Raw genomic sequence first — 18,476 nt, 5'->3', positions numbered from 1 at the left:
GCTTAGTGTCAGCATCAGCCAGGCACCCAGCTCAGAGATAGTGATAAACCTGACGTGCATTTCCACACAGGAGCCACAGGTCCCCCTTTGTACCTCTGTGCTTCCCCCTCCTTCCCTGATGTGGGATAGAATGCAGCAGACACTAAAAGGTTTAAGGTAGCCCTACATATTTCTGTATATATTTATAGTTCAGGCAAAGCCAAAACACCAAAAAAAGCTCTTTCCCCCGACAGGCTGCACACAAGCACGGCACATTCAAGTGTGCAGTGTGTTTGACAGCCAGGGGCATCCAGCTGTCCTCTTCAGTAACAGACACTGTGGTGGCCATGTGTGTGTGGCTACTGTCCCCTCTCACACTCACAGGGAAATATCACAGCTTATTTCACAGCTCCTCAGCCTCATGTGCCAGGACTGAGTGACCTCAGGCTGCACCATCAGGTTTGGGGAAGGCCAGGGGTGCAGGGAGCAGGGCTGTGGTGTGCTGTGCCAGCTCAGGGCACATGGGGTTCAGTGCCATCACGCAGGTTAGGGGTGGGCAGGAAAAGAGTGCAGGAGGTATTCTCCACCACAGCAGGACTGTGAGTGCCTGTTCTAAGAAAAATTCTATTTGTGCCTGTTCTGGGATCTTAAAAAAAAAATAAAGAGGGGGTGAGGGGGGAGGTGGGCAGACTAGTGGCGGTACTGAGAAACTGTAAAAGGACAAACTGACAGCCAGTTGCACAGAGCAGTATTCCATCGATCCCACACCAACCACAGTTGCACAAGGGCACATTCCTGAGTGCAGCACCACCAGGCTCACGCAGGCTGGCACTGTTCTGGAGAATTCCTGTAACCTCTGGGAAAGGTTCGGAGCTGGTCCAGGACCCAGCCAGAGGTGCTTGCTTGGCCATGCAGCCAGCCTCCTGTCACAGGACTGTAAAAAAGCAGCACATCCTGCCCTGCTTCCTCTGCACAGCCAATTTTGTGAGTGCTCTGCTGCTGGTCTGTGGGAGTAGCCCTGCCCTGGGACACTGCATGCACAGGAGGAGGACCTGCACAGAATCTGGTACTCCAGAGTTTGGGATGGCACCAGCCTCAAAGGGCCTTGCTCCCAGCTGTGGCAGCAGCACTCTGCCAGCATCTTCCAGTTCCAGCCTGCTGCATGGCTTCCATGGTATTATCCCACCCTTACAGCCCTGCCTCCAGATGTCTCAGAAAAAGAAAGGCATCACCCTTTGGGTGGCAGGAAGCACAGGCTGGCCACCACCCTCCTTGTGAATTTCAGTTTGCTGCCAAACCAGTGCTAATTACAATTTCTTTGTATGAACTCTCACACAGGTAGCATTTTGCTCCTGAGAAATCAATAGAGCCCAAGTAACTGCAAAAATAGAATCAGATGCAATAACATCTTACATAAGCTTTGGTTAATAATAAACCCAACTTTACTCAAATTCTAGTGACTCTAGTCCTAGTAGTGACAGGATAGGAGACAACTATGAGAACATACTGAACTATTTCCCGTGAAGTGATGAGATTATCCTTCCTGCATTTTGTACACTGTTAATGAAGGAAAGGACATATTTGGGGTTCCCCTCTCCCATTAATTGGAATTGTTCAGGTAGCTTGCATCAAGTATCTGATTTAACAGACTGATTATGAGTATTACAGCACAGATTGAGGAACTGTATCTTACTGGGACTCAAAAGATATAAATACATATCAAGAAAAATTCTCAGCTGTCTTTTGGTTTACCTCCCTGTAAAGTCAATTGTAAGGCTTCAAAAAAAAGATAGTGTTACTACTGTTGTCTGGCTAAATTGTGTCTGTTCTGGCTATCCTCATGCTTCTTGATTAGACAAACTGGCCTTTATTAAATGTGTTTACCTCTGCTAAAGCAAAACCTGCTTGGTCAGAGAATAATCTGAATTTGTGATAAACTGGATTATCCATTTTGGAGCGCTTTGAACTAAGAAAATATTAGTCTTCCCTCTTGCTCTTTAGTGATTGTAAGGGCCTAGAAACATTGTCATAGAAGTTTACAAAGCTACCCAAGAACAGGCTGTAGCCTGCCTGTTCCTCCTACTCAGGAGACATGTTTAGAGGAAAGTGTTAAACAGATACTATTATCAGCCATACCTATCCTCTTCTGCCGTGGAGACAGAAGTGTTCCAGGACAGGTTAGAGACAAAAAGGCACCCAAGTCTTCAATAGCTAAGTGACTAAGAATACACATTCCAGGGGCAAACAAAGGAAAGGAATTTAGATGCATTGAAATGCAATAGTCTCAGCCTCAGTGATATTAACAAAGAACAAGCCCTATAAAGGAATTTGCAAGGTCATAACCTGGTAAGAAAATTCGTAATCCTTCTAGGACTGCCAACTAGATTTTCAAGCTTCTCTAAAGCCTGTTCTAAGTTAGACATTGCTTCAAGTTTTTGGTGTCTCAATAATAATATATGTGTTGGTGCATCAATTAAACCTGTATGTAATGAGAGTTATTTATTTATGTTTGTTAAAAGCAAAAACCCCCATCCATTTGTATATATCAGATCATCTGTTTTTCCTCAGTTTGATGACAGGAGCCCAACCTAGATGTTAATTACAGAGAATATTTCAAAAGCAAAGGCACTTCTTAGGGTAACTTTGAAGGAAGAAAGTAACACACACCTTTCAATTGCAAGCTGAATTTGCATTTCCATTTCTGACCACATCTCTATTTATTCCATCTCAGAATAAGTTATCTGACTGCTCAGGTCCAGTTTCTCAGTTTGTGTAACAGGAATATTAATGTTAATTAAGTATCTCAATAAACGAACACCTACACATTAATGCTGAAAAGACCATGGTACTTCCATGTTAGAAATATGAGTTAGTACAGGGGAGCTCCTTTTAGTAAAAGTTTGACCCTTTGACATTCCCATCAAAAAAAAGAAATTGTCTATAAGAAGGACACAAAATTGACACAAGGCCTCACAGTGAGGATGATTTGGGGATTTAAGGTATCAAAGAGAAGGTCAAAAGTTAACTTGATTACAATCTACAGGTACTGATACAAAAGGAGCAACTGTGACCAGAGGGCTCCATCTCCTAGACAAAGGCAAAACAACTGCTGGAAGTTCTAAATACCCAAGGCTGCAAGGAAGGGGCTGCCAGCAACAATCTTCAGATCAAGGCTGGAGAGCATGAAGTTCTGAGATACACATTAGGTCACTGGGTTACCTGCAGGCATCCCTGGTCAGATCCCACACACTTCCTTTGCACACGGATCAGATTAGACTTTATCTGAATGTATTCTGGCTGCCTCCTTCTAAAAAATTATTTTTTAAACAGCATAAATTGAATTAAAGTTCCAAGAGGGCATCCTTTTCCAAGAGCTGGTCAAAACTCAAGAAAAACTGAGACTGAAGCCCTAACATTGGCTGGAATATTATGGAAGTTTCTGTAGCAACCACTTAAATTGATACCTTTAAAATATCAGCTCAGCTTTTATAAAAGGCTTTTTGGGGGCGTGTGGCAGAAATACGGTGGCAATTTTGCCAAAAAGGGTGGTGAGGAAAGCAAACAGCCAAGGACTGCCCCACAGTTCTCCACTTGCTATTAAGGAAGAAGGAAGGGAAAGGTAGGGAAAGAGTTATTGTGAGTAAAAAATCCTCAGGAATGGGAAGAAAGACTTCATGTGAGCTATCTCACTGTGGAACTCTCTGCTTCTTTCACCTGTAAGTGGTCTGTCTTCCCTCCTGATTTCAAAACTTTGTGTGGGAATTCACAAGAGCTTATTTGTTGTCCCCTTGTCCTCTTATTTTGGGTAAAGATGGGTAATCAGCACTCACCAAATTTGAGCAGACCAGTCTTTTGAATGATTAATTCAGCTGGAAGTAACTGTGTGAGCTAAATAGTTACAGAAAAAGACAGCAGTTTTGGATCCACGGTTGTTTCAAACAAAGTTTACCAAGCCCGGCAAATAAAAGCTCTGTACTGTCAGGTTGCATTTCTCTTTCCCCATCTCTATTATCAAGACTCCAGCATCCACAGGCAACATCACTCCATAATGCAGGCAACCCTGAAAGGTCTAGAAAAGTTAAACTACAGCTGTAAGCAGGGATTAATTTGGATATTTACACTTTGCCTGTTATTTTTTCACATATTCCAGAACAGCAGCTAAGGACCATCTCCTAGCTGTATGTCCCTGTCTTCATACAGACAATAATAATAAAAAACCTAAACCAAAAAAATCCTGGAAACTACTGCTTAAATCCCTAAACTCTCATCTTTGGAATTATATGTCTAAACAGACTGTCTTCCCACAAAAAAATGGAAACATTCAGACTTCAAATTAACCAGGGTTAAAGGAGTGCTCTGTTGGGATACAGGAAGCTTGGGTTTAACCCCTTGTCCTCTGTGTGATTTAGAACTTAAAACATGAACCTATGTCTTCTATCTCATGGAGGCCCAGAAGGAAGCCTGAACGGGCTACTGCATCCTAAAAATTCTCTGGAGCAATTACTGGTAAGGATTGTGTTGAAATGATGCACTGCCTGCAGTGTCACATTCCCAAATGTCACATTATTTACTGTAAGCACCCATGAACTACATGCACTCTTATCTCCTGATTCAAAGGTAGTTGGCTGCAGACATCAACAGAGACAAACCCACAAATACAACACTATGTGATTTGCTGTTTACTTTCCATCATTTACCAACACAGATCCATACCCAACTGGCAAAGGATTCAGTTTGGGTTTCGCCCTTTTTTTTAATTATTAAAAAAATATAAGTTTCCAAAGTTGCATAACTTTATTCCGCTAAGTCAGCAATAAGTAAGAACATATTTAAGCATTTAAATAAGACCCCCCATTTGAAAGTCCAATCTACTATATAGCTATAAAAGCAGTTAAATCAACCTTTTTACATATTGCAATTACAACACCGCTCAATCAAGAGTTTGGATGGAATCCTAGCGAGGGACGTGAGTGTCCCTGCAGCGTGTTTAGCCCCATTAAAAAGTTCTGGGAACTACTTCAGATGACATTTACGATCCCAGGCCTCTTGTCAAAAATATCTCTTTCTAAATATTTCACAGAAATCACTAGAACACCATTTCCAGGAGGTGCTTCAAATGGCCTTCTGTGAAAGCCAAGAGCCTACTGGAAACCCGAAGGCAAGTTATTATCCACTTGTGAATCTCTCAAGTACAGGGTATTTTTACTTATACCACCAAAGGAAAAGGGGTTTCCTCATTTTGGGGAGCATATTCACGTGTGCTATGAGTTTAGCAAAGTACAGACCAAGTCCTGCATTTTTCACTTTCCATGTGCAACATATTCAAGACTGTCAGGGCTCCGTAGGAAAATGAATTTTGTTCCTTAAAAGTGAAGTATACTTCACCTGAAAAAGATATTCTTGGTCTGTTAGAGATTATCAAGTGTAAAAAGAGAGGAAGACAGATTGCAGGTTTTCCCCCACCCCTCTCCCTAGGCATCCAGGAGATTGTTCTGCAGTAGCCTCAGGTCAGAAGAAACCAGGCATCTCTCTCATCTGGCCCCAACTTCCCTGGTTCTGCTTTTCATCCACTCAGATGCCCAGTCCAACCATCTTGCTCTACTGCACTAATGCAAAACCCAAAAGAAATGCTGGGTCATTGAGTAAGGGGATGGACCCCCCAGGTTCCCACTCAAATAATTTAACTACAGAGTCCTGTTCCCATTTATCTTTGTGGTGGCAAGATTTTAATGTGCAACACGTGTCAGGAGACATCCAGGGCTTTCTCCTAGTTGGCATGAGATGCCTGTTTGACCCCTGCAACACAGGGAGGCAAAGAAACTGGTTCTCATCAATTTATCCAAGAGTATTCCTAATTCTCAGCTTCTAAAAATTAATCAGAATCACTTCCACCACCTCTTCCATCATAGACCATACTGTAAGAGGGATCTCATCCTGTGAACCCTCAGTGGATGTCCAAACTTCTTTGCAGCTCTAGCTTTAGTTGACCATACCTTGTTGTTGGTAGGATTATGGACACAACCCGACATGTAGCACTCCTTAGCAACTGAATTCTCTAGGGAGATCACATTTAACAGGAGTTTGTCTATTCAGAGCCAATGCCCTCTGTGCTCAGTTGTGCCTACCAAAATCCCTGGCACAGGTATTTGGACTGCACATGAGAATTACTGAAAGTGGACACTAGAACATGCAGTGGCCAAGTACTATTGTTACTGAGTTGTTTTCCTTATCTTCCTCATACCTTGACTAGTCCTAAAACTAGCAGTTATTAGAAGAAATCACTCTTTTACCCTGTAGGGCTACATTTCTGAGAGAGCAATGACATTTTGCAACTGTAAAAACCACTTTAGCCTTCATGTAGTCAGATGAAGATAACAAGATTCTCGTGTTCTTGACAAAGCATGCTAACAAGCCTTGACAAGGGAGGACAGATGCCTTTGCAGATTTTCAAGAGACACACATGATGAGCTTCTAGCACGACACACATTGCTCTGCTGCTGTGATCACACTTCTGCATTGGGATTTGACAGGCAACACGTCTCTCAGCAGTGATACAAACTTCAGCAGCCTCTTGTCTCCTTTCCTCACTTTTTCATTTGCCCTCCTGTGCTCTCATTCACATTATGGTTTATCATGGTGGTACATTTGCCCATGCAGTTGTGCATTCAGCCAGGTGAGAACCAACTCAGGTTAAAGAGAGCCTTTCAGAAAGGTCTGGCTTTAGTGTGGGAGTATTTATAGATTGGCCCAGGCACCATGATTCAGCTCTGTACCAGTAAAGTGGGAACAGAAAGTAAATGGGAGGATAAACAAGCTATCTCTGGGAAAGGCATGCCCATCCTCCTTGCACAGCTTGCACCTTGCCCTCTGACTCTTGCTGCCACCCAGCCCTAAATGGTGCTGTCAAAAGCCAGACAAGAAGAGAATGAGGAGATGTAGACTAAGTTCTGGGTTATAAAGCTCTCAGTTACACCCATCAAGAGCCCTTTTCCCTCCCAATGCAGAGGACAGGCCAAGATGGTGACCAGAGAACCTCTCTGCCATCCCTCAGAACCCCCTGCCCCACCTCAGCCCTTCTATTCTGCAGAGCCACACAAAGGGGCAATAAAGACAAACATCATTAACAACTTCCTGCTTCTGAATTTGCTCTCCACTTTATCTCCCAATATTTTTTAATTCATCAAATAATGTACAAAGGTGGGGAGGGATGAAGGGGCTTCTGTTCAGAAAAGCATGTACATACCAAAATGAAGACTGCAAGTGACAAACCAAAGCTTCAAATACATAATTAAAGAATGTTCTCCTTATAGCTCCAATTACCACCTGTGAGCTTCCTGGTTTTCAGATGTTTCACACTACAAACAAGCCACCCTTGCTCTGAGTCACAGAGATACAGACATGTGACTTGAGACTAAGATAAAAAGAGAAAAAAATCCATCACCAAGTGGCCCAAGAATCACTGAGAAAGAAGTTTTGAGTTTTAATTTTCTACACTTTTGATGTTTGGAAAGTGGTGGGGGGGAAGCAAGAGAAAAAAAACTAGGCTACCTAAAAGATAAAGGAAATGAAGAGGTAGAATATAAACCAAAGGATTGAATAAAAGATGAAACAGGGAAGAGAAAAAGACAACTCACAGGCCTTTTAATAACACAACCAAAGCCCACAAAGTTGAGCAACTATAAGCAATATTAAAAAATATAGTCTAGCATTTAGTTTGCATCTGGAATGAGGCTGTCTGCAGAACTTTCTTCCCAAATAAGTTTGAGAAGCCTTGTCTCAGGGACTGGAATGTTTTAAATATTTTAATAAATAAAGAATTTGAGGTGAAACAGACAAAAACCAACCCAAGCCACCAAATGACTAAATAAAAAAAATCCCCCAACTAAACAACAAAAAGCATCCTTCAAGGAACAACAGGTTGTTGTATCATTCTTCCAAAAGATAATCTCATAGACTGTCCCAACAGAAAAGACACACAGCTGAGATGTTTCTTGACATTTAGTGAATGCAACTGCTCAGCTGTATCTTCCTTTGAGTTAATTCTGCTTCATGAGCATGAGAATGCACAGAATTGACTTATAAAGAATTGTAAGAAGGAGAACATTTACACAGGCATAGACCAAGAAAAAGAAATCCAAGTTGTTTTGCCTTTTAAATTCTCACTTTGTTGCATTTTTGTAGGAAGCTAAACTTGGAGGAGGTGGTGCAGCTGTAAGAGAGGCTGCATCCATGAGCCCTCCAAGACTGAGGCCACATGAGTGTAAATCCTCCCTCACAGACTCCAATTTCAGACACTTCTGCAGCTGGAACAATCCAGCAATACCAGTTATGGAAGCCCTCCCACCAGTGTCCTGCACAGCTTCCTAGTGGCACAGAAATGCTGGCCTTGGGCAGGTTTGGAAGGAGTTCAGATGGCCTCAGTGTCACTGCCCAGTGACAGCACAGTGCAAGGTCCCTGGGTCACTATGACTTGTGGATTCCTACACAAAAACATCCACATCTTTTCAAGTGCCAATACAGGATAATCACCTCCAGAAGAAACTCGAGCAGTGAAAAGAAACACATACAGACAAAGAGGGTGGACTGAAACCCATGTTTCTTTTTTCTGCTCTCCAGCTGATGGCAGCTCAGGACACTCTCCACCACATAGCATGAATAGCAACAGCACTGGCAGACAATAAAAACCCAAGACAGGTTCATGAGAAGAACTGCTTCATTTATGTGTCTTAATGACTGTCTGTCTGTCCCACCCCAAAAACTAGCACAGGCAATCCTACTAATTTCCTTATCTTCCCCACAGGCTCTCTGACAAGGAGTGAAGTCCCTTATTCAAATTAGCAACTCCTCACAAGTGCCCTCCTATATTGATAGCAAGCCCAAATTTTAGTAATTTAGTCTTTATTCACTCCAGGTGCTTCAGGGCAGATCTACCACAGGTGCTACACCTGCTGTGAGGATAAACACAGAAGCACAAACATTTCACCTCCTCTTACCAAAGGGAAACATTTGCACTTAGACTAAGGATAAACCAAACAGAAATGAAGCTTGTCTGAACCTTTGTTCATTAATTATATTTCAGTCCTTCAAAGAGACAGAAGTATTGCTAATAAATGTTTTTTTCACACAGTTGTGAGGAAACAGAGCCCCTACACATCCCACTTGTCTTTGCTTCTAACATCACCAGCCTCCTTCTGCCTTTGTGGAACTGCTAAAAACCACAAAAACCTCACCTACCACTTCTTCCTCTTCTTTCTCATCATCTCCATGAGAAAGGTGCAAGAATAGGCTGATTTTCGTGCCAGAAGATTCCATCTCATAGCTTTTGTCCTTTTACTACTGGAATCATACAAGGCAGACTGACTACAGGGCTAACAGGAATTCATCCAAGTTATAGAGCAAACCAGAAGAAGAGATCAAAGAACAGACCTTCAGACTTTACTACAATGTCTATTTCTTGAGATTCAATTCAGTCTCCACCAGCTTCTCTTAATTTCACTTTTCAGATAAAAAGAACAGTTAAAACTAACACTGTGTGTCAACTCCCAGTGAAGTGAAATGGCAGGCCAGTTGTTTCTGTTACTAAGGTGAGAGACTGAAGGCTGTGTGTGTAGTAAAGCCTTCACACAGCAGGGTTTTTTTAGTAACACATAAGATTTCTTTATCACATAGCAGTAAATTAATTTCATAATAACAAAAAAATAACATGCCTTATTTTTACCATAGTTTATCCTATGACAGCTCACAAAACACAAGGCACCTTGTATGTAGCAGTGAAAACTAGAATTTTTTTTTTCTGGAAATATGCACAGAGTTTGTGCTTGAGCAAGATCCAACACAACAGAAGCCTACAATTTCTATCTGCTTCTACAAGAAATAGTTCTGTTACAGACAGCCTTGAACCATCCTATTTATTATATTAGAAAAGCACTGAAATACTGAATGCTCATGTAGACTATGTGCAGTAGCAGGGAAATACACACCTCACACATCAGAATTTTTGCAGGGGAACACTGAATTCTGCTAACAGGTTCCAAAATTAAGTCACCTTTGTCAACAAAAGACCAATTTTCAGCAGACTTTTCAGGAAGTATTCATATATACAAACACTATTTTCTCACGCCTCAAACTCATCCCTGACAACACCACCAAAATGGTTAATTGCAATTCTTGCTACCTTACCTGTATTCCTGCTGCAGACAGTCCTGTCCTTCAGGATAGTGATGAGAACACATCTTCACACCAAACCTCTCCTGCACTGAGGATCTAACCACAAGTCTTGCTCAGAGCCTCCCATGGACCACATCCCTCATTAAGCACAGCTGCTGGTGCTAGCATTGGCACAGCTCCTGATGGCTCTGCCATCTCCAGCTGCTGCTTAACACCCTGCACCTGAGACAACAGGTTTCTTCATTTTATATAATATATATACATACATATATGTATACAAATATATATATATATAATATTATATATTATTATGGGAGAGCTTCAGCCCTCCCAACCTGCCTCTTCAGGCCTGTTGCAAAAACCTCCCAAGCACAAGTGTAAGAGGAGGTAGGAAGGAAAGTTGCTACCTGTAGTAAAAAATGCTGAGTGTGGCAGTGATGCCTAAGGAGAGAAACAGCTTTATATTTGAGTGAATCATTAAGTGATTGCACATAAAACAAGGAACACAATTTTCCTTAGCATATAGGATGGTGATGGTGAGATAGACTGGAGAGCACAATATGTGCAGGTGATGAGGCATGCAGGGCATTTGGGGAGAAAATTAAACAGCAAGGGAAATGGAAATGCAGCCTCATTTCTGTTTTTTCTCTGAAAAATCTTCAGGCCTCAGCTGCCCTTTCTTATTGTGATCTTTCTCCTGTTGAAACACCAGCCCTACTCTTTGCCAAAATATGATTCCCATGCCAGTGCTTTATGTTCTTCCCTGACTACTTTTACAGGAGGAATCAACTCTTGTTTTTTAAACACCACCTTCAACATCCCTCTCAGCTCTGTCTAATGCACATTGAGCACTGCAGTGTGCTGACAGCTACTGGCTTTGAACCTGCATTTGTAATTACAGCCCCTCTATGCCTCCATCTGCTTTTTCTCTTCTACCTGCTTGCTCTTCTTTTGAGATTAGAAATGGATTTTTGGGCAACTAGCACGTTACCTAAGAATGCAGATCCCCCACATGGTGGGATCCTGAGCTGCTGGGAAATACAGCTATCAGCAGAGAATATAGGTTATTATTTCAAGGGGGCTGTGGTACTTTATTACCCATCAATCACATCTGGGCTTGCTGCAGTTTTTTGTTTTTTACTTGTATTGGCAATACAAGCCAATTTAAGCAGAGATGTAAAGATTATTCTTCAGTTGCAGGTTAGTCATGCTGCAGACATATCATGCATGCAGATAGAATTGAAGAATTTGGAGCTGACCTAGGTAAGCACTGCTAGATTTTGGTTCAAATAACAAGCAGTTCCTTTGCTGTCTTCTCACACTACTTCACAAATAGAAAGATGTTGTATCTGAAGACACTCACTGCACTGTCAGACTCTGGAAGGTGCTGATCCAGTCTGTGGAGAAGAAACTTTGAATCACTGCAAAGCAGCCGAACAGATGCTCACTTTGCCACTCCTAATTGCATAACACACAAAAGAAAGAGATGACAGTACATGTCTTTGAAAACATATCACCATAACAGATGCCAGCCCTTCTTTTCCATTGTACTTACGCCTATTGTACACCCAACAATGAAATCAGCTGTCACTTCAGCTATCCTCAGGAAAGAGAGTTGTATATATTCACACTGACATGTAAAGCAACAAGTAAATTTGATGGATATCAGCAATATTAAAACTCACAATAAGAGGAAAAAGTCATGCACTTTTAGATCCTTGTAAAAAATTCCTTTTTTACAGCTTTCAAATTTCAGTTGGCCAGATAAAAGCACAGGAAGGTGAGCAAAATAAAAAGGGACACGACGAAGAGCTCACTGGTTAAGGCAAAATTTAAGTCTTGGCTAGATGCCTCCAAGTGCTACAGTCCAAATAACATTGTTAAGGGCCTCACTTAGACAACTGAGCTTGCAGGTCTCTAGCAAGCACACCTCTCCTTTACCTACTTCCAGTGCAGGAATGGCACCAATACTTCAAATACTGGCCCTGCTGCCCTGGTCCCCCTGCTAGGGACCTGCCCTGCTAAGCAGGTGTGTACTTGACCTCACCCTCTGCTCACAGCAGGAGAGAAGGGCTCATGTGCTGCAGGGGGCAAGGAAGGCAGACCTAAACACACAAACCCTGCAGAGGTCAGAGGAAGCAGCTGCTAGGCTTCCACCAGCAGCACAAACTGGCAGAGGGAATAGCATAAATGGCCCGTCACGGAAACAGCCACCAGTCATGTAAGTACAGGAGACCAAGCACCAGGGTGCTCCTCATCCTCTCCTGAGCTGGGATAAGAGATTAGTCTTTTCCTCCTCTCATGGTCTCAAGAAAAAAGGAGAGTTGTTGTGGAGTGTTGACCTTATTCCAGGAGTTGTGGGGAGAAGGGGTTGAAACAGTCCCTTTTCTGCCAAGCTCAGCTGCTCCTCTGAGGGTTCTGGAGTATTTACAGCACAAGCACATCAGGACTTGGGGCAAGTGGATTTGAGACTTTCTGGTCCCAAAGTCATAAATCTGAGGAATCACCCTAGCAGGAGACTTAATATGCTCTGTTCTTTATTTCCATGATATACAGCACCATCAGGAGAACAAATCCTCACAATGCGCTTTTTCATTAGTAGTCATAGTATCAATATGGATTTCTTAATTTATGGGTAACTTTGCAATGCCAGTTCATCTCTTTCCCCTGTGAATCTCAAAACACATCTCTTGTCTCCAAAGAACAGCAGAGGACTGATCAGTAGTCACAGCAGCTACCGACAAAACCACAAGTATTTAGAGTAATTTTTTTCCCTCCTGTTTGCATAGATCTACTTTGAAAAAGATTTCAAAGAGTCGATTAGTGTTTGGTCATTGGGCATCTGTGACAGAAGATGACTAAGTGGATCAGTAGTTCCTTTCACTTATAATCACTCATTGTGGGTGTTGGGTAGCAGTTGCACAAAAGTGTCTTGCTCCTTTTATTATACATGGAAACGAGCTTTCAAAGTGAACTGAGGGACAAATGCTGCTGCTCAGAACACCCATTAGCCTTCTGATCAAATCCCTCTTTGATATCCAAAGTGGTGTGTTCCAAGAGCACATGCTATTGACTGCAATACCATGAAAACTGGCTGGCTCACATGCAGGACTGTAATTTGGGTAAATCTGTTTTCCTTTAATGTACTTACTTTTTGCAGTGAGGAGGAAAAGGGGTTGTGGGGAAGAAAAGGGGTGCGAGGTAGCAAAATGAGGCAGAATGCCAGCATTTGCTTTCAGTCCGTGCTCATACCTATTAAAACGTTTTGCCAAATCAAAGAGATGAATTACTGCACTGTTTTTGGAGTCTGATGCAACTCTTTTTGCTCACTCTGAGCCTGCAGTCAGCTGGTATCATTTTGCAGGCTAGAAGAGCTGTGATTTACAGTCTGGGGGATATTAACAGTTGGATCACAAGTTTAGAAACTTTCAAAGCACAGCACTGGGTGTCTGCTCTTTCAGGGTGTGTTTTGGCAGATGGTGGTAGCCAAGAAAATTCACCCTGCCTTTCACCTCCATTAAATGTTGGCTGGTGGGTAACCAGTGCTCTGTGTTTACATATATTTGGAGTATCATCATTGTTCTCCTGTACATTGTACTCCTGTAATGAAACAATTTCTTTGCTCCTGCTGTGAATGGCACTGAATGAATTGCATTATCTTAGCCAACATCACAGCAGGCACTGGGTCAATGGGTAAAACTGTCCAACATAGGAAGAAATCTCACCCAACAGCTCAATCTCCAGATGTTGACATGAACTGGAGGGAAAAAAGATAGATAGACAAGGAAGGGACAAAATTAGGTTGAATGGAAAAGAAATTAATAATATCAGTGGGGAAATAGCCAGAAATGGATGAAAATCAAAGCAAGGCACATAAAAAACAGTCAGAGAGAGTTCTTCTAACTTTTGAATTTCCACAGTATTGAGGAGAATGGGCTGCAAATTGCTTAGTACTTTTGCAGAGCTCATTGAAGTATTGAATTTCACACCTTGTATGCCTCCACTCCAGTGATTTGAGCACTTTATTTTCTCCTGAGGCCTGAGGATGCTGTGCACCTCACAGATCAGGCTCAGTTCTCTTGCTTTAAACAATTGGACTCAACCTTCCATCATTGTACTAGCCAAGGCTGTGGCTGAGCTGCAAGTTGATGGCTTGAAAGGGTTAGGAAATCTCCATCTCAGTCCATGGATATCACAGAAGCAAAGAAAAGTTTCAGCAAAGCAACTGCTAGGTCATCATGTCTTTTGATGAAATACTAAGCATGCTCAGTTCTTTGAATATTGCTGCAGAGATACAAACTGATGATCTGTGACACCTGCTGGAAGTCTCTCTTGGAAAATTAATTAAAGAATGACTGTTCATTAGGGGAAAAAAAAAAAAAGAACCCCAAACCTCCTATACTAAAATACTATAGTTCTGTTGTCCCCATAATTTGTAATTTCCTCAGCCAACAGGTAAGAGAGTGGGTCCTGATCTGTACCACTTCTGCAAGTCTGCAAGGTCCCTTTGGGAGACTGGCAAGTGCAGCAGCAATGTGTGTCTGTGGACACACAGTCCCTAGCACAACTCTGGATTCTGGTCTGAGTGCAAAGGCTACAGGGGCTACACTGCTAGGTCACACCCAGCGGGGTGGTGTCATGTTTGAGTGGGAAGAGGAGCTGCTGTTCAGCCCTGGTGGTAATGCAGGCTGCTTGCCTGAGGACAAGACACTTTTTTGAAACCACTGGCAATTCTTCCCTCACTTTTGTTGGGTGAATACTTTTAATTGTTGTATTTTAACTTAATTTACTGTTGAATTTGCCCTGAAAACTGTGGGCTTTCTTATTTTTGCTTTTTAAAAAAAAAAAACTGCCTTTCAAGAACTTGATTTTACACCCCATTTGAATTGCTACATTTGAACCACTACTTTTCCAGCAACCACATCCTATAATTCATCAGACCAGCACTGGTTCCAAAAAAGGACAGCACCCCACTGATTCATCAGCAGGGTTTCCTGCAGCACAGGATTGCCTCTTAGCTGTTTCTCACCTTTGCAAGGGTATCCCCTGAGCCTATTTAGTTAAGAAATGGTAACGTAACTTGAGATGAACTGCCTACTTCCCCCACCCCAACAAACAGTCCTTCCCATTTCTACCACCTTGGCATTCCCAGTTCCACAACCACACCACTTGCCTTCAGTTGTCTGGCATACACTTGACCCTTCTGTGAACTAATTTAGTCTTCTAAATTGGCAGAGTCCTGACTCATGAAAAAAGTGAGTTGTTTCCTATCGGGTTAGCAAGCTGGATTGTATCAAAAGAGCCAGGGAATGGCCAGAGCCAGCAGAAAGGCAGCAGTGCAAACAGGAAGCTCCCAGAGGCAGGAAGGGTGACTGCCCTCCTTGTGCAGGGGAGTGTGCTAGATAGGCTCTGCACATTGCAAATATGGGGGTGGGTGCAGAGCTACCCCACTTCCCATCAGGGAGTTTCAGCGACCTGATAAGCAAAGAAGAGGAAGGGAGTACAGCACCCCACACACTTGAATCCCAGCTCACAGTGCCCACAAAGCTGGGATCACATGGCTGAGAACAGGGAGAGATGGACAATCTCACCTCTTTCAGCCACTATGGGCTGACAGGCTGGCTGAACTACCACAGCCACTGCAACTACTAAGACTTTCTGGACTGAAAACCAAGATTTTGCCAAGTACCCCTTTGGTCAGCTTGATCTACCAGTAACATTATGCAAGTTTTCTATTCTGAAAAATTGACCACTCAGAGAGGTATGAATGTTGATAAATTAAAATGTAACGTGAATACAGGAAATATTTGTTTTAGCCTTTATTTCTGTCATCTACACAGAAATTAATGAGTTATTAAATAGATCTCATATTTGGGGGGTTTTGCCTTGTTTTGCTTCATTGCCCTTAAGGGAGGAAAAGTTTTTCATTCATTGCTAAATGCACAAGGAGGACAACACTGAAAAAAGCCAGTGTATCCATTTGGGCCAGCAACATGACGGCAGTGGGCTAATACCCATAAACTGACATTGTAAGTCTTTACCTGATGATCTCCCTACCTTTTATTGACATATACAACACCAATATACACCACCAATAACAGATTCATTCTATTTTATGCTAGAACAATCTGCCTCCAGTTTTGGTTTTTTTTTTTGGAGAAAACCCTGCCACGCTATCTGACCTACATTTTTATCACATAGGCCATGAAACGGATTTTCTGCAGTGTTTCAAAAACATTGTACTATTGGATTTAAAAATTATGCCCTTCTCTTGAAACAGCTGAATGCAAGAGCCTCATGAATGTCCTTTTGGAAAGGAGATGGTGGCAGAGTTGTAATCCTGATGGAAGAAACCATGTGGTCTGAAACCATGGACATGACAACCTTTGGTTATTATTTAAATATGCCTCCAGTGTAGGTCAAATTGTGTATGAACAGCCTGGATGAGCTTTAAAGCAGATTCTCCTGGTGATCACACATACACAGGGGAGTACATCACTCCTGGTGATGTAATCAGCAGCCACATTGAGTGCTCAGCTGACTGCAAACTCCCTCCCTCAGGTCAAGTTGATACCTGAACACAAAGCTGCACTGCTGAGGTAAGAGGACCCATGTTAGCTATTCTAAAAGTAGCTTGGGCTTCACACCCTTGAAGCACAGATATCTACTTAGTCCTTGTTCCCTCCTATGCTTAGCTCCAATGCAAGATTCACATTTCCTCCCTCCATCACCTTTCAGCGATCTTTGATCACTGGAAACCTCTCCAGTTCCAAGGTCAATTTTCATTTTGAACTGCTACTGTGTTTTCTACCTTTCCCATTCTTACCTCCTTGCTTCTCCATCCTCCTGCTGCCATTAAAATATCCCTCCTGCCGTCCCACTCAGTTTAATTCCTCCGATGACTTCCCGTTGCATGCCAGAGGCAGCTTTGATGGCATGTGCTCACCCCTGGCACTGCACAGCCGCCTGTGATGGCCTGATAGCGTGTCAACAAGGTGCTCATGCACGACAGCCAGCTCTGGTTTACATATTTCCACCGGGAGCTCGGCAAGGATGGGTGTTTTCCCAGCTGCTAGGCAGGAGATGGCCTCAGCGCTTTCCCCACAATCAGCAGTGCATCTCAAGGTCTTGCATTCTTCCACTTCCAGATTCTTTCACTGAGGGAAGCATATTTATTGCTAAGTACAATTTTGCCTTAGTAATGTATGGTTTCCAGCAGAATTCCTGGAATCTGCTGTTTACAAGCAGGGTCAGAGGTTATAGAAATAGTTTCAGTTTGCATGAGTGATATACCAGAAGGTTTTTGCCCATGCATAGTGTCTAAACTATATGACAACTGCATTTTTATTGGTGTTGATAACCTCCCTGGCTCTGAAACATACTTTTTCAGCTGTGTGGGTGGTTCAAATTATTTCTAGACAGCTTAGTAAATGAAAATTAATACTTTCCACTCGTCTTCATCACCCAGACTCTTCTTCCAACACAGGCAGGAAAATTAACAAGAATGAAAACATCAGTAAAGCTCTCACATTTGAAGTCTTGCAGCTGGAGATCCTCTCTCAGTGTATCAACCAAATACATGGTGGCAGCAATATTATCCAGTGCAAAATGGTCCTGCATTGTGCTACTTTTATCACTGAGCAAGCAAATTAGAGAAAGGATAATGTCACTGAGCTGAGCCCCTTGACAGTTCACCACATGGTGTAGGCCTCTCAGAAGGCTAATGGCTGATAGTACACATGGGTGTATTGAGAGGATGCTGTCTCTAAGTTGACTCCTTCTGGAGAAAGGAGATTCTGTCTGGTGGTGTTAAAAACTGATGGTTTAATGTGGCTTTTGTAGCCCTTTAACTTGTCAGAACATTGGTGTTCTGCACAGTGTTCCATTTCTTCTCCCACCAAAGTCAATACCTGTCCAGCTGCTGGCTGACCAAGTCAGCACTGGTGATGTGCAGTGGGATGTAGGGTCACAGTAATCCTGTTCCTACAGTGCAAGATGACCATGCTGCCAACAAGAGGGGCTCACTGTAATGTGGGCTTTGGATCAGAACTTCTTGGCCCATATTTGGTAGACTGAACACACCAATGATCTCTCTACAAGCGGAGATGCTTGAAATGGGAACACACATCATAGACTGTGTTTCAGAGTGCCCAAATAGAGTTTCATGATGACAGCTGCTTAAAAAGTTGCCCCTCTGTTTGAGATTGCAGAAGGGTGTTATAAACCCATTCTAGAACACCAGTTCTCCAGTGAGACAACTCAAAGGGGATGGATCTTGGGATTAGCCAGGGCTGCAGTTCAGCAGCTAGAAGGCAGTCTTTAGGGGATTT

General features: G+C 42.6%; 1 protein-coding gene across 1 annotated transcript in view; it reads right to left on the bottom strand.

Moving 5' to 3' along the window:
* The window catches only part of EPAS1 (endothelial PAS domain protein 1), a 111,786-nt gene extending 101,560 nt beyond the window's left edge, over positions 1 to 10,226 (bottom strand). Inside the window, exon 1 of the mRNA XM_085055008.1 lies at positions 10,159 to 10,226. Within this exon, the coding sequence (XP_084911134.1) occupies positions 10,159 to 10,211 (53 nt within the window). The 5' untranslated portion in view covers positions 10,212 to 10,226. The remainder of the gene's footprint in view (positions 1 to 10,158) is intronic.
* Between the last annotated feature and the right edge of the window lie 8,250 nt (positions 10,227 to 18,476).

Source organism: Lichenostomus cassidix, chromosome 3 (genome assembly GCF_008360975.1).
Source record: "Lichenostomus cassidix isolate B80296 chromosome 3, HeHo_3.0, whole genome shotgun sequence".
Classification (NCBI taxonomy): Eukaryota; Metazoa; Chordata; class Aves; order Passeriformes; family Meliphagidae; genus Lichenostomus; species Lichenostomus cassidix.
The sequence above is the reverse complement of the archived record's forward strand: the minus strand, read 5'-3'. Positions and strand labels throughout refer to the sequence as shown.